This window comes from Sinocyclocheilus anshuiensis, unplaced genomic scaffold (genome assembly GCF_001515605.1).
Source record: "Sinocyclocheilus anshuiensis isolate Anshui unplaced genomic scaffold, SAMN03320099.WGS_v1.1 scaffold460, whole genome shotgun sequence".
NCBI classification, from domain to species: domain Eukaryota; kingdom Metazoa; phylum Chordata; class Actinopteri; order Cypriniformes; family Cyprinidae; genus Sinocyclocheilus; species Sinocyclocheilus anshuiensis.
The window spans coordinates 650,079-665,243 of NW_015554101.1; the positions used below are offsets into that span (position 1 = coordinate 650,079).

The 15,165-nt window shown below is 37.1% G+C and overlaps 1 protein-coding gene across 2 annotated transcripts in view; it reads left to right on the forward strand.

Moving 5' to 3' along the window:
- Window positions 1-5,915: 5,915 nt before the first annotated feature.
- The window catches only part of LOC107669572 (protein quaking-like), a 15,360-nt gene continuing 6,110 nt past the window's right edge, over window positions 5,916-15,165 (forward strand). Inside the window, exons 1-3 of one of the 2 annotated variants that reach the window (XM_016461872.1) lie at window positions 5,916-5,998; window positions 6,487-6,786; window positions 12,725-12,802. In XM_016461872.1, the coding sequence (XP_016317358.1) occupies window positions 5,938-5,998; window positions 6,487-6,786; window positions 12,725-12,802 (439 nt within the window). In that variant the 5' untranslated portion in view covers window positions 5,916-5,937. The remainder of the gene's footprint in view (window positions 5,999-6,486; window positions 6,787-12,724; window positions 12,803-15,165) is intronic. The other variant, XM_016461873.1, reaches the window with a different exon arrangement.

A 15,165-nucleotide genomic window follows, 5' to 3' on the forward strand; every position in this document is an offset into this window, starting at 1 on the left:
ACCCCAAACTTTTGAACAGTAATATAGGTGTAAAAGATTTTGATTAGATCACTCAAACCACATTTGTAAGTAGTCAAGCTCATATGATATATAACACTACATAAAATCACTGTGCAGAAACAAAGGTTTAAAGTTTACCAGCCACATACAGGAAACGGGCCACTTGTAAAAATATGAATGGGAGAAATTGCAAAACTCAGTAGCAAAATCATTCAGAACCCAGTGGCCAAATGAGAATTGGATTTAGCAGTTTGCCCTCCCGGGGCCCTCTTTATATTACACTGAGATCAGGACCATCGGCGTTTGCTTGAAGCATCCGCATGCAGATACCCGCGCATTAACATTGGTGCAGAGAGAGGCCCTTTGTTCTGTCAGCGTGCAGCGCGGTGCACAATGTGAGCAGGAAGGGCCCAGGGCAACGCTGTCACAGAAGGAGAGCGAGAGATGAAGGCAGAGACGTGTGGATGAAAGAAGGACAGCGGAGAGGAAGAGGCCAGGAAAACGCAGAGGGTCATAGAAACGATTGTGGCTTGGAGCAGAAAGAGAGAAAGATTGTCAGATGTGCTGAAATACATTACCGGCAAGTGTGAAAAACCGAGTGATGTCATCAATATTGAACCCCGCGAAGCCGGAAAACACTTTTTGATTTGTAGGTCAAAAACGGATGGGTGGCCAAAGCATGACAGATTGAAAAATTCACAATAAATGCAGCTCACTGTATATCTGCTGCTGAACAGGACTAGCTTGTGTGGGTAATGATACAGACTGGTTTTTAAATTACCGTCTGAGAAGGTTAGCATCCCTACAGATCCCAGCCTGAGTCTTCACAGAACGCTTTGATGACATCACAGCACCTCGCACTGGCACATACCTGATACTGCAAGCTTGGAACGTTGCTTGTGTTCTGAACAGAATTCTAGTGTTGCCTACTGCATACTTTACAGTATAATACACTGTGTACTGCCTACTGTTGTTTATTTAGAAGTCTTATTCGAAACAAGATAAAATATCAATGACAAATATGTCTTAACTGTAATAATGTGTAAAAATGTCTCATTTTGTCATATTTTTGTCATGCCAATCAAATGAAACAGACGTTCTGTAAGTTGAGTGTATTGCATTGTGGGATACAGTATTCCTTGCAGTGTGCTCTTGTTTTACTGCTGCATTTTTGGCCACTACCATTCAAAAGTATTAATTTTGTAATACTTATATTCAGCAAGGATGCATTAAACTGATCAATATTGACAGTAGAGACATTTATAATGTTGCAAAAGATTTCTATTTCAAATAAATGATGTACTGAAAATATTAAGCAGCACAACTGTTTTCAACATTGATAATAGTAAGAAATGTTTCTTGTGCAGTAAATCATCATATCAGAATGATTTCTGAAGCATCATGTGACACTGAAGATTGCAGTAATCCAGCTTGCCCCATCACAGGAATAAATTACATTTTAAGATATATACAATTAGAAAACAGTTCTTTTAAATTTGAATAATATTTCTGTTTTTGTTTAAAGGGGTCATATGATGCTTTTTTAAAGATCATTATTTTGTGTATTTGGTGTAACAGAATATGTTGACATGCTTTAATGTTCAAAAAACACATTATTTTTCAAATACTGTACATTATTGTAGGTCCTCTATGCCCCGCCTCTCTCAAACGAATCGCATCATATGACCCCTTTAAATAAATGCAGCCTTGGTGAACATAAGAGACTTCTTCTAGAAACGTGAAAAAAATCTTACCAACCCCAAAATTTTGAATGATAGTGGATAGGCAAAATTCCCATACTGTGCACAATATACATACTGCACACTGATGAAATAGTACACATGGTATAGTAGTATGCTAATCCAAATTTGTTCAAAAAAGCAGGCCTATCATACTACTCCCACTATTTCTGCAGAATGCAGTATGTATACCATGTGCAGTACACAGATTTACTGTATGCATGACCTATTGCAGTACTGTATTTGTCAAATGTGTGGTGTACAGCACACTTGATGAAATACCGAATCCCACAATGCAATTCGGTTGACTCAACCTTCCATTTCCAATGTGATGAAAGCACGATAGTTCACCCAAAAATGACAATTCGGGCATCATTTGCTTACCCTCAAGTTGACCTAAACCTGCATTTCAGTCTTCTGCTGAACACCAAAGAAGATATTATGAAAAATGTGTTCACAGTTTCTGGTCCCCGTTGATTTCAATAGTATTTTTTTCAAACTATGAAAGTCAATGGGGACCAGCAACTCTTCAGTTATACCATTTTCTTCAACAGAGGAAAGAAACTCATTAAATTTGTATTTAGTTTGAACTATCCCTTTAACAATATCTGCTCACATTATTTGATCAGTCTTACAATAGTTAGAACCACTAGCTTTAACACAAAATTGATAAAAACCTTATTAAATTATTCAGCTGTCCTGCAGAATCAAACGCTCTTATCCGAAGCTATACCTAGCCATTAAATACTCTCTTTTATCCATGAGACCAAGCTCGCTTCACCCTCCTGGAGCTTTCAAAACAAGAGATATAGTCTCCTGCGGTCCCATCATCTGTCATCGCTAATAAAGCATGTCTGCTCACCAGGACGAAGTACTGTAGATCAAAACAACAACACAGTAAGAAATAACATATATATTTCATAACTTCATAACATAACTTTCATAAGTTCTTCTATGTAGGCCACTTCCCCAAACTTTCTCACCTCGTTCTCAGGTTCTGATAAGTGAATGTGTAGCGCGGCTCTCTCAGAGGCCTGCTTCTCAAGGACAGAGCACATTAGGCTGATTAAATAAAGACAGAGAGTGATTTATAACAGCTCCGTCCCGCTCTATTCATCAGCGGGCTCTTGACTTAATAAAGTATTGATATTTACATACACAGGGAGCGGGCAGCATTTCAGTGGTGACGGGAGGGCGCAGGGGACCGGCCCCTTAGAGGAGCAGTGCTGCAGGGCAGTAAATACATCTCTCTTACTGTAACTCATCTCCACACGGGACAGAGACTGAGACTGAGGGAGTGAATGCTGGGCAGCTCTGATCTCTCCGAGTTCAGACATGATGTGAGGGACATGGCATGCATTGTCCCTTTCTTCTAGTGTTGTTTCATAGTAGAAATGAGCATGCTACAATTTGTTTATTTTATTTTATGTATTGTATTTGTACTTTTTTCCTGACCATACAGAAAAACATGTTACATTTGGATAGTGCAATACAACAAAGAGTGAAATTATATAAGGCCCCGTCCACACGGAGACGCGTTTAGCTGTATACGCATAAATTTTGAATCGTATAGGTGTTTCGTCCAGACGGATCCGGCGTTTTGGGAGAGTGAAACCGATATTTTTTGAAACCGGCGGATAGGGAAAGTGCTGGCTTCGTGTGGACGTAGCCCAATAATCTGTTATTCTTCTAAAGCAGAATGTTGCAAATTACTTTTTTTTTTAATTCTTTTTTTTATATATATATATATATATATATATATATATTTACTGCAGTCATATTTAAATTAAATTAAGTGTAACAATTGTTTTGGCAGAATTTTTGTTACTATTCAGAGCAATAGTGAGTTTAGGCAAAATATCTTGAGAATTGACTAGTTCTTATTTTTTAATGGAATGTTGCAGTTATTATTAAAAATTATTAATCCGTGCAATTCATAATGGACTAAATCAAGTCATTTTTTTCATTCGAGAAGCCGTTCCACAAAGATATACATCACAAAAGGACAAAAACACAACTGCAATTTTTGTTTCATTCCAGCTTTAAAAGGTGAAGTTGGTTAACTGTAGTCAAGTTAGCTTTTTGAAAAATCATTTAGCTAAACAGATGACATGAAATACTATGCAGGGAATTCTGGAAATGCTATGGAGTGATGAGTGGAAATAGCTGGGAAAGCGACATTATTTTGAAAACATTGGAGCTACTGTCACGCTTCTAGGCAATGCACAGTAGTTCATCTTCACTACTTGTAATTAGTTGTCTGAAACATTAAACTGTGCATTGTTTCTAAATTCAAATGCTAGTTATGCAAGCTCGATTTCACGCATTTACGCTTCAAAAAGTGTCTGAATGCAATTCATAATGCAGCACAAGTATGCATTCTTAGTGCTTATATCAAGCATTAATGTAAGTAGTCTTCTGCGATTAGTTTTCTCTTTCGGTTGTCTTTTGCCATGGGCAGATCAGTAGTTTGGAGAAAATCTTGCTGAGCACTGTTATTTAAATGATCAACATGTCCGTAGCTAGCTAGCTAATAACACTTCTGTTTTAATGGCACAGACATTTGAAGGAAACTCTATCACTCCCTTGAGTACTGAGGTTTATTACCGCCACAGTAGAGCAAGAACACACATTAAGTATGTACAAGTACAACAGACCATTTATCTTGCTATACTTGTGTAGAGTATATTTCTGGTCTTAGTCCCCAGTGCCGAAAATGAGATAAACTTTTGTGGGACTTTAAATGAGAGATTTTGTTAGATTCGAACAGGAAAAAAGCTGCAGTGTGAATAATATAATTAGCGTGTTTTAGCATACTTAGAAAATGTATGTATATATATATGTATATATATATATATATATATATATTACAGAAATAGTATACTTTAAAAGAATATAATTGTGAACAATGTAATTACTTAATTGCATATTAATTGCAATTAAATGAAAATGGGTGATAGTTAACATTTATATTAATGCAATTAAATTTAGAGTGTTTTTGACCCACGTAAATAGGACTTAACTACAACTTCTATATGTCATTTCATAATTAATTTCATAGATATACCTGATGAAGGTCATAGGACAAAAACGTTGTTAATAAAGACTTGTATATATGTGCAAGCATTGATAGTGTACGGGACTTTTGAGTATGTTTTGTATTTGACCTTGGTTTGGTCTGTTTTCCTACGCACCTGTCTATTACTTTCAGGTGTGCGAGGTTAATTGTTAATTGATAATTACTTCTTGTCATTGAAATATGGTTAAAGTGTACTACTGAAATATACTGGCAAGCATTTATGATAAACTAAAATATACTTTAACCTCATTTGTATTGAAACATGTCAGTCATGTATTTAAATATATTTGCAATTGCACATTTGTATGATGACGTTGCAATTTAGTACATAAAACTTAATATTTAACATTGATAACTAAATGTAATATTGAATAACACTACGGTTAAATTTAAAATCAAGTGCTTTAGTAAGTTAGTCAACAAATCAAAGTGTACTTATTAAAGCATGACACGATTATTAAAACATAATGATTTAAAAGTAACTTTAAAGATTAGGCATTATTGCTAAGGGCACTTTTTAAAAGTGTATCCAAGAAGCACAGTCACGAAAATGTACTCTAAGATTTGTTAATATTTCAGTATTTTTTATGCGCTTTTAAGATTTGAAGTACACTACTACAAGTGCACATTCAGTACAATTAAACACTTTTTCACGTGGGATCTATGCTATCTGCAAGCTTGATTTCACACATTGTTGTGTTCCACAGTGTGTCAGTACACACATTCTTAGTGCTTGTTACTGCAGGTCGATGTCTGTCTTTATGATTCGTTTTCTCTTTGTCTATTTTCATGGCAGAGCAGAATACTTAAAGTTATTAAAACTGTCAACATGTTTATAGCTACCTACCTTTAATGGCTCAAACATTTGAAGGAAACTGTATCACTCCCTTGAGTACTGAGGTTTATTACTGCCACATTAGAGAAAGAACACACATTAAGTATATACAACAGACACTGTGCTTGTAATGCATCGGCCAAACTTATGTGTGAGAGAAAAAACAAACACTAACTGCAGTGTGAATAGTAGCAGTAGCGTGTTGTGTTTGTGCGCATCTGTTTTTGACATCTTTATGTGTTTCTTTACACCAACAGGCTGAAGGCGAGGACAGTCTAAAGAAGATGCAACTGATGGAACTGGCCATTCTTAACGGCACCTACAGAGACGCCAATATCAAATCACGTAAGCCGCCACCTCCTCTCAAGCAAACAGAGCCAGTATTGTTGGAGGCCTTTGTAGCCGCAGCTCTCAGTAATCCTCTCTCAAGTAACCCTGATTCCCCGATGAATGCTCTGACAAGTGTATCAGTATTGTGATCCAGAATTAGCACATACATCCAAAGAGCAGCTAATGAGCTGAAAGAATAGAGAACATGCACTGCTATCTGTGAAAACAATGCTTCCTTAATTGACCGAATGTTGTGACATCCTCCTCTTCGCTTTGCTGCTTCAGTAAATAATACTGAAGCGCTGTGGAACTGCAGGAGTGTGTTGTTTGAATGCACTGGCTCCTCCCCTGCCTTGTTTACTAATGAATAACTAAATAGCATCGCTGTCATGCTCTGTGTCCAGTGTTTGCCTTTGCATGGTACTAATGGTTTTTGTGTTTTTTTGTCCCGACCCCACCCGTCTTCATTCACCCCTACCCTCGCATTTTTCCGCTCACCGCAGCTTCCCTTGCATTCTCTCTTGCAGCGAGCGCACAGGCACCACGGATCATCACCGGCCCAGCACCTGTCCTGCCGCCCACAGTCTTGCGCACGCCTACGCCCGCAGGGCACACCATCATGCCCCTCATCCGCCAGATCCAGACCGTCATGCCCAACGGCTCGGCCCACCCAGCAGCTGCTACCCTAGTGCAGCCTGGTCCGGAGTCGGGCTTGATTTACGCGACGCCCTATGAGTACCCCTACACACTGGCCCCCGCCACCTCCATTCTGGAGTATCCTATCGACTCCAGCGGGGTTTTAGGTAAGCATAGCTACACCTGTCTCACTACACAGACCCCCCCCAGGTCCCAGAACCTCCTTCAGCATGGGCTGTGGACTCTCATGCCTTACATGGCTGTACACTAGGGTTGGGAGGTATGACCATTCATGCCATGTGACATTTTGTAAATGTATCTGTTTTACCTTATTTACATGTGCTATACAGAAATATGGGGTAAAAATACAAAACCTAAAACTGAAGTTGCACTATTTGAAGCAAGTTTGATTGTTGATGGATGCCGATCAACATCTCAACCTAGTGAAACTCATGCATGGTCAGACTCTGGGGTCTGTACTATCCATTTTATAATATTGCTTTTAAAATTTCAGTGTATTTTAAAATGTTTTGTGCTAGGCTCATATATGATTAATCTGGGGCTGGAATCACAAAAATCTTTTAAAAAAAGTTACAATTACTTAAGATAAATTCTAAGAAGGTTGTAAGAATATTGAACATTTATAATTACACTGTTGACCCATCCCTTACAACATAACCCACCCTAAAAATGTACCCATGCCACCAAACCTGTCCCTAACCTTACCCGTATCCCACCTCATAGCAGCAAAAGTGTTTTGGTTTACACTTCATTTTAATGTGTCCTTATTACAGTGTAATTATACATTTAAGTACTAAGTAATATTAATTACCTACATGTACTTACTATATGGTTAGGGTTAGGATTAGGGTTTGGCTTAGGGTTACTTGCATGTAATTATGAATAATTTATTGTAATAGTAAGTACATGTAACGTGTAACAAGGACACCTTAAATAAAGTGTTACCGTGTTTTGCAATGCTATATGAAAAGAATAAATACATTGTACTTATTTTTTGATTTAAGTATATAGTAATTAAGGCCACTTAATATAAAGTGGGACCGAACATCCTGAGAAGACAGGCTGTGGTGTCATCTGATTGTATGGTGATTCATACAGAAGACTCAATAATCAACTCAATGAAAAACACCTCAAAGGACATCTTTTGGCACTGCCTGCAGACTACCATAATCATAATAAGCATGCATGCTGTTATTTAACTGGTTTGACTGCCGTTCAGCACTTGGTTTTCTAAAGACCCTGTCTCAAGATGGTCAGTTGCATTCATTTGCGCTCCATCTTTCCTGCACTCTCATTAAATATTTTACATTTGAGGGTTTCAAATTCCACAAGAGTAGTTCACCAAAAATGAAAATTTGCTGAAAATGTACTCACCCTTATCCCGTCTAAGATGTTGATGGGTTTGTTTCTTCAGAACAGATTTGGAGAAATGTAGCGTTACGTCACTTGCTCACCAATGGATCCTCTGCAGTGAATGGGTGCCGTCAGAATGAGAGTCCAAACAGCTGATAAAAACACCACAATAATCCACAATCGATCCACACCACTCCAGTCCATCAGTTAATATCTTGTGAAGTGAAAAGCTGCATGAAACAAATCTATTATTAAGACGCTTTTCATTTCAAATTGTTGCTTCCGGTTAAATTTGAGTCCTCTATCCACAATATTGCTTTCTCCACTGAAAAAGTCATCATGTCTGAATCAGAAGAGAAATACGCACAGATCAGGCACCGTTTAAAAGTGAAAACAGTCCAAAACGGATCTTAGGACACATTTTGATTTGAGAGGACAACAGGGGATGGGAATTTTTCAATGGAGGAAACCATATTATGGTATTGGACTGGTATTTTGGCCAGAAGTGAAGATTTAATGATAAAAGGCTTTTACGATGGATTTGTTTCTCAAAAGCACACAGCTTTTCACTTCACAAGATGTTAACTGATGGACTGGAGTGGTGTGGATTATTGTGATGTTTTTATCAGCTGTTTGGACCCTAACCCTAACCTATTCTGACGGCACCCATTCACTGCAGAGGATCCATTGGTGAACAAGTAACGTAATGATACATTTATCCAAATCTGTTCTGATACAGAAACAAACTTCTTCAAAGTCTACATCTTGGATAGCCTGAGGATGCGTAAATATTCAGTAATTTTTTTTTTGGGGTGAACTATTTTAAGGAATAGTTTTTTTTTTTAAGAACCTTCTTTTCATTAATTCTAATGTATGTAAATGCAAAATATTTTTATCTTTATTCTTTAGACAAATGTTATTCCTAATAACATTTAGTGAATCCAGCCCCTGATCTGTTTGTTTGCGTACATGAAGTTCCATATAAAAAGAGAAAATATCAAGAAGATGAAGTACCTTTCATTTTCATAAAGTATACTATAATATATTGCTGTACCATTAAATACAAAGTCTCATGCTGTATTGTATGATTTGAGTCATACCGCCCACCCCTACCCTATGCCATTCCTCTTAAATAGCCCCCAACATACAAATCCTGCCCTCCTACACCAATGAAAAGCCTCTGGTTTCCCCCATTAGGGCCACCAGCATCACCAGCCTCTGCTGTCACTGAAGCAAGTAATAGGCAATAATATAAAAGAGCAAACAACAATGCATCAAGTATTTTCCACTTAATCCATTTAGCGTCATAAAAAGTCCTCCCTCATCACAAAAAAAGGGGGGAAAATCCTTTTAAGAAATGTTTGCATAAATGATTTGGCTTTTAAGTGCTCTACTGGCTTTTTATATGAATAATGACAGCGCTCTCTCTCAAAAGCCCTGTCCTCTCCACTCCACACAAGCTGTATGGCTTCATTAAAGCACTTGAGAAAAGCCGATTATGAATATCATGTTACCAACAGCATTCTGCCAGTTTAACACTGGCTTCTCCCAAAGGCACGGTGTTAAGTTGAGCAGCGACAAATAGCCCATCCCAATGCCAAGAGCAGCGTGTCCAATTAGAGCAGATGAAGTAGGGTTTAGCTCCTGTCCAATAAGCATGTTTATTGAGCTCGTCTCAAGCAGGATGGTTTGCAGCAAGGATCTTATAGGACTGTACCAGCCTTACACTGTCTGTGGGTGGATGTTTCTGGGGTAGAGGGTAGGTCGCTACAACACGTTCACACATACAGCGGTTTGCAGCAACTAGAAGTCAGTTATTTACAGTGACAGTTGGTGATTTCCAGCGACGTGATTGACAGCAACTGGTGTGGGTGTGTCCAGCGATACAGCAACGTTGAGAAAAGTTCATCTTTATGCAAATGAGCAGTGATGTGAGGCACAAGATTGAGACATAAATGTTACCAGTTCCCTAGTGAAAAATAAACTAAAATGCATTTGAAATACATTTACTTCATGCTAAGTATACTACGAATACATTTACGTAATTACTGTATGCACTGCTGAAATTTAAAAACCTTGCCAAATAATAATGACAACTTATTTTTACAGACAGTAAATTGCATTTGTGATTAACTTTTTTTAGAAGCTATGGACACCCCACCAGAACCATTAAGAACTTTCCAGTTTATAATATTACATTTAGATTTTAACAACAAAAAAAATGTGTGTGCCAGACTTTTAATGAATAATCTGGGGCTGGATTCACAAAACTCTTCTTAGATTAGAAGTTAAGAAAGTTCTAAGAAGAAAATGACAGGCTTTGGTGTTGTCTGATTGTATCACGATTCTTGCAGAAGACTCAATGAAAAACCTGCTTTTGGTGCTGATTACCATAATAATCATAATAACCGTGCACATTATTTTTTTTTTCTCATTTGGTTAATTAAGGCAGAACCAGTGAAGCAGAGCCACTGGCAGCCTCCAGTGATATAATCGTCGTGTGTGTGAACGTCCCGTAACAGATAGGATGTTTTGGGGGTGGGAGAGCTGAGGGGAGGTTTTCACCCTGTCTTCTCTCTTGTGTGACCTATACAGCATCCTCAAAGGCCGAAGAGCTGCCCCTCTACCTGGGCTTTCAGACCTGACTGGCTGGACTCCCGGCCTCTTTCATTCTGTTTGTTTCTTTGAATCATGGTTTTTGTTTTTCTGTTGTTGTTTTTTTGGTTTTGTACTTTTGTTTTTATCTGTAATGTGATGTTTTAGTTTTTTATGTGTTCAATGATGAGGGAGACAAAGCACTGAGCCCCAAACTGCTGCACAAGCCTTTCTGGATGAGCCCCATCCCTCAGTCTGAGCGGGCCGCATCAGGGTGAGGGGCAACATGAGGATGGTGAGGGGACAGTGGGGCTCAAATTGGGAGGGAAACTATTTGAGGTGGGGCATCTGTTAAAACCCAGGCTGTTCATCGAGCAGTTTTAGGACAGTTTGATGCACTATGGTGGGGCATTTTGGCTTAAAATCTAAAATGGCATAGTCACAATATATAATCAAACAGTGAGGATATTGGCTTATAATATTTTTTACATAGTTATCAAAGCCTTTTAACAACATTTTTGCAACCCAAAACCCAAAGTGTTGATATGAAGTGAATAAACTATCTGAATTCAGTCATATTTACTGAATGGAAAGTTTTCATCAAACCCTACACATGTAAAAATCTTTTTCTCACTTCTGTTTTGCAAAGAAATAAGAAATTATAATAGTATCGCACTGCAGTATTACAGATCTAGTAAAAGTATTTATAATTAAAATGCTAAGAATTATTAAAAAAGAAAAAAGCTAAATCAAAACACCCATATGTAATGACAATATGGGGAATTATGCTTAATTGTCTTACTTTGCAAAAGATCTTAATACAAAGAAAAGCTTTATTTTATTGTATAAGCATCAAATATTTGTCTTTTGATTTTTGGTTGAAATATGATCCAGACATACACAACCATTCAAATGTTGGGGGTCAGTAAGATTTTTATTTTTTTTTTAAAGAAATTTCTTTAAATTAAACTGCAACAAAAGTGACAGCAAAAACATTTATCATGTTACAAAAGGTTTCTGTTTCAAATAAATGCTGTTCTCTATTCATCAAAAAAAAAAAAAATCCTGAAAACGAACATTTTAAGCAGCAGAACTGTTTTCAACATTGATAATTATAAAAACTGTTTTGTTTGTTATTCGAACCATTTCTGAAGCATCATGTGACACCGAAGACTGTAGTAATGATTCTGAAAATTCAGTATATCATCACTGGAATAAATGACAATGTTACTGTTTTTATCGTATTTATGATCAAATAAATGTAGCAAGCATAGGCTACTTTTTTCAAAAACATTACAAATTTATTGAGATTCTCCCAGTGCCATCGCCTCACCAACTGTCCTAAAACGTGCTCCGTCTGACTGTGGTGTGTGTTGTTTCCCCGAGGACCATCAGTCCTGCCACTAATTTCCCCTTCCCTTCCTTTATTCCCCATGAAAGGCTAAATGCGTTTCCCAGGATCCTCACTGAGCCCCTCATCCGATCTGAGTGTTAACATTCACACGCTTTCGTTTCACAGCTGCCTTGTTGGTTTTGAGTGATGTTTGTTCAGAGCATGAATCTGGCCTAGCAGTCAGTCAGACACACTCCTGTTCATTTACACTGGCTATTCCCAGAGCCCACAGCGGCTGTACTTGTAATGCCATGCGTATGCTTCCATACTCCCACATATTTCCCCTGGACTGTGCGGCTGACTGCTACGCCATTGTTCTGCTTTACTAATCACTTAATTCATTGCCATACATTTCTATTCTCCTTTTTTTGTACTCCAGCAGATGTGCCTAAATGTTGTTCTCTCTCAGAGAGTGACTTTATCAGTATTATATTTAAAGACACTGTCGCTCCAGCGCAAGATTACGTGACTAGTAAAGCTTCCCGTTGAGAGTGTGCACTCCTGTCTGTCATACTGTATCCAAGCTACGCAAAAACCCACGGATCCACTGAGGATAAATGAAACCATGTTTGAATTTTGTACAAACACGTGTTGAGATATTTACATATGGGGGGGTAAAAAGTATTATTTGTGCCTTAACTTGTATAATTTAAATGATTTGCGTTTGTCAAACACATTCGGGATGATTTGGAGACTGTGAGGTTTGACTGATCTGTTTTCTGGTGATGTTATTGCAATCCAAGCAGGTGCAGTGACAACTAAAGTTCGAAGACACGAAATGCGTGTCCATCCTTACCAAAGGGTAGTGACCGCAGACAGAGGTTAGTTTAGTTCATGTGCTTCTACTCATTACCAGTAGCAACTCACTGTTGGTCCTGATCTGTTGTGAAGCATGTGCAGTTCAGTACACCTTGCTGTTTAATATGGTGTGTTTGTTTTAAACCCTTCAGTTCACACACACACATGGTCTTTCCTGCGCAGGTGGAGTGGTTGACTTCATTCCATTATTTTGATGACCTTATGATTTCAGCATGATGTTGATGACAAATAATGGAGCTTTGTTCACCCCATTACGCTCAATAGTTTTCTCTAGTTATGCAAACACTAAACAGGCTTTTTATATATTGACTCTTGAAACATTTTGGAGTCAACTCGAAAAGATCATGAATGTGTCCTTTCCAAACGAGCTAAAGTGACATGTAGTGCGGATATACAAATCAAAATCCCAGCGATAGCTATAATGTGTGTTAAAATCCACATTCACTATCAATAGGTTATAGGCTTTTCAAAACCGAAAAATGCCATTAGGAGATCTTTAAAGCTGAAGTGTATCATTTTGTCAGTGTTAAAATATATGCAGTCATTAATGTTAAGCCATTTGTAGGTTGATACATTGCTACAGCTACATTGACATGATCAATGACAGTATAAAAACAGACATTATTTTATGCAGTTCTGTTTTATTACACTAGAAATTAGACACTTTGACTTTAAAGAATGGAAATTGTGCCTTCACTAAATCTGTGTCACTATCAACAAGTGTAATACGTAATTGGAATATTTTTTGGATACAGCCTGATTAATTAAACCATTTTAATGTTTATTAATTAATTGGTTAAGGTGTATTTAAATATTGATGTAATAAGATGTTATCTTCTAATGCAGATGTGATTGGCAGTTATGAAAATCTGAATAGTATGCAGTCTTGTATGATATATAGTATGATATTTTCTGTACCACCAACTGACCTAATTGAAGTGCATTTTGTGATGTCAATTAGTTATTAAAAAATATAAAACCTTTTTTTTTTTTTTTTGAAAAATTAATGGTCTGATGAATGGAGACCATTAGTAAAAAGGCCATATTTATGTAATAAAAAGATACAACTTATGTATTCAAATTAAACATTTGAGTATAAAGTTGACTTGACAAATTAATACAAATGTAAAAATATTTGGTTTGTCAGCACCGCTCAGGTTCATTGAACTCCGCAAGTCTATGTACAGTAAAACCTGATCATGTTCTCCAGCGTGATTTTAAAAGCACCTTAAGCTTCAGTCTTTCATAACATTTCTTCGTTTAGCCAAAATGATTTCTAGGTTTAAATTCGATTTTGAATTTGATTCTCATTTTGTCCCCACCACATGTTCAAAATAATCACAATAATCACGAATGATAACTTTAATGAGTACATTAAGATGCGTAATGATTTGACAAAGCATCCATGCTGCAATAATCACCTCGTCACTATGAAACAATTACAAAATCAACTCTCAGTATTGCCAAAACCCTCTAATATTTCCCTGTTCACATGCATCTAGTTGCATATAAATTCAGCTTGCGCAGGTTAGACATTGTGTATTTGTGTGTATGCGTGTGTTACTGTTACAGATGTTTGCTTAAGCTGGCAAAATGACCACAGATATCAAGCAGATCAGATACTGAGATTGCTTCCTCTCCTTTAATGTTTCGTTTTTCATATCCTTTTTGTGCTATACATGTTTTTATATAACGGAACTACTGCTTTGAAGAAAATCTACTATTGAGAACCCATTTGCACAGAGCTTCCAGATTTCCAATCTGTGCATTTGTACTGGACCACACGAATCACTTTTTTATTTCAGCTGTTTACTTATTTTATTATTATTATTATTTTTATTATTTCCATCTGTCAATATTTGCCTCATTTGATAAAGAGATTCTATGTGGCACAAGCCTTTTATTTTGCACTGAATACGTCAGAAACCTTCATCTCCTCTGCTCTTCACGAGTAGACATGTTGAAAAAGTGAAACCTACATCAAACCTCAGACCATGAACCTGAAACGAATCTGTCGAGTCTTACGGTTGACCACTGCCGAGTGGACGATAATGTCGGTGCCACTCTGTGGATGTGATCGTGTCAAGAGTATAAATGCATTTAAGAAAAGAAAAAAAAAAAACTCCACTTGATACATACATTTTTTTATGTTTTACTGTAAGCTTCTTTTTATTTCTGTTGTCGAAAAGAAAATAGTATTTACTTGTGGCTTTTAAAATATATATAAAAATATATATATCTAAAAAAATATATAAAACAGGAATGTATATGAATTGTCAAATTGTACTTGTATTTTGGAAGAGATAGCAATGGTATTATAGAGGGCTATTTGTAGGAAAGAAAAATATGCATCATAGCAGCTTTA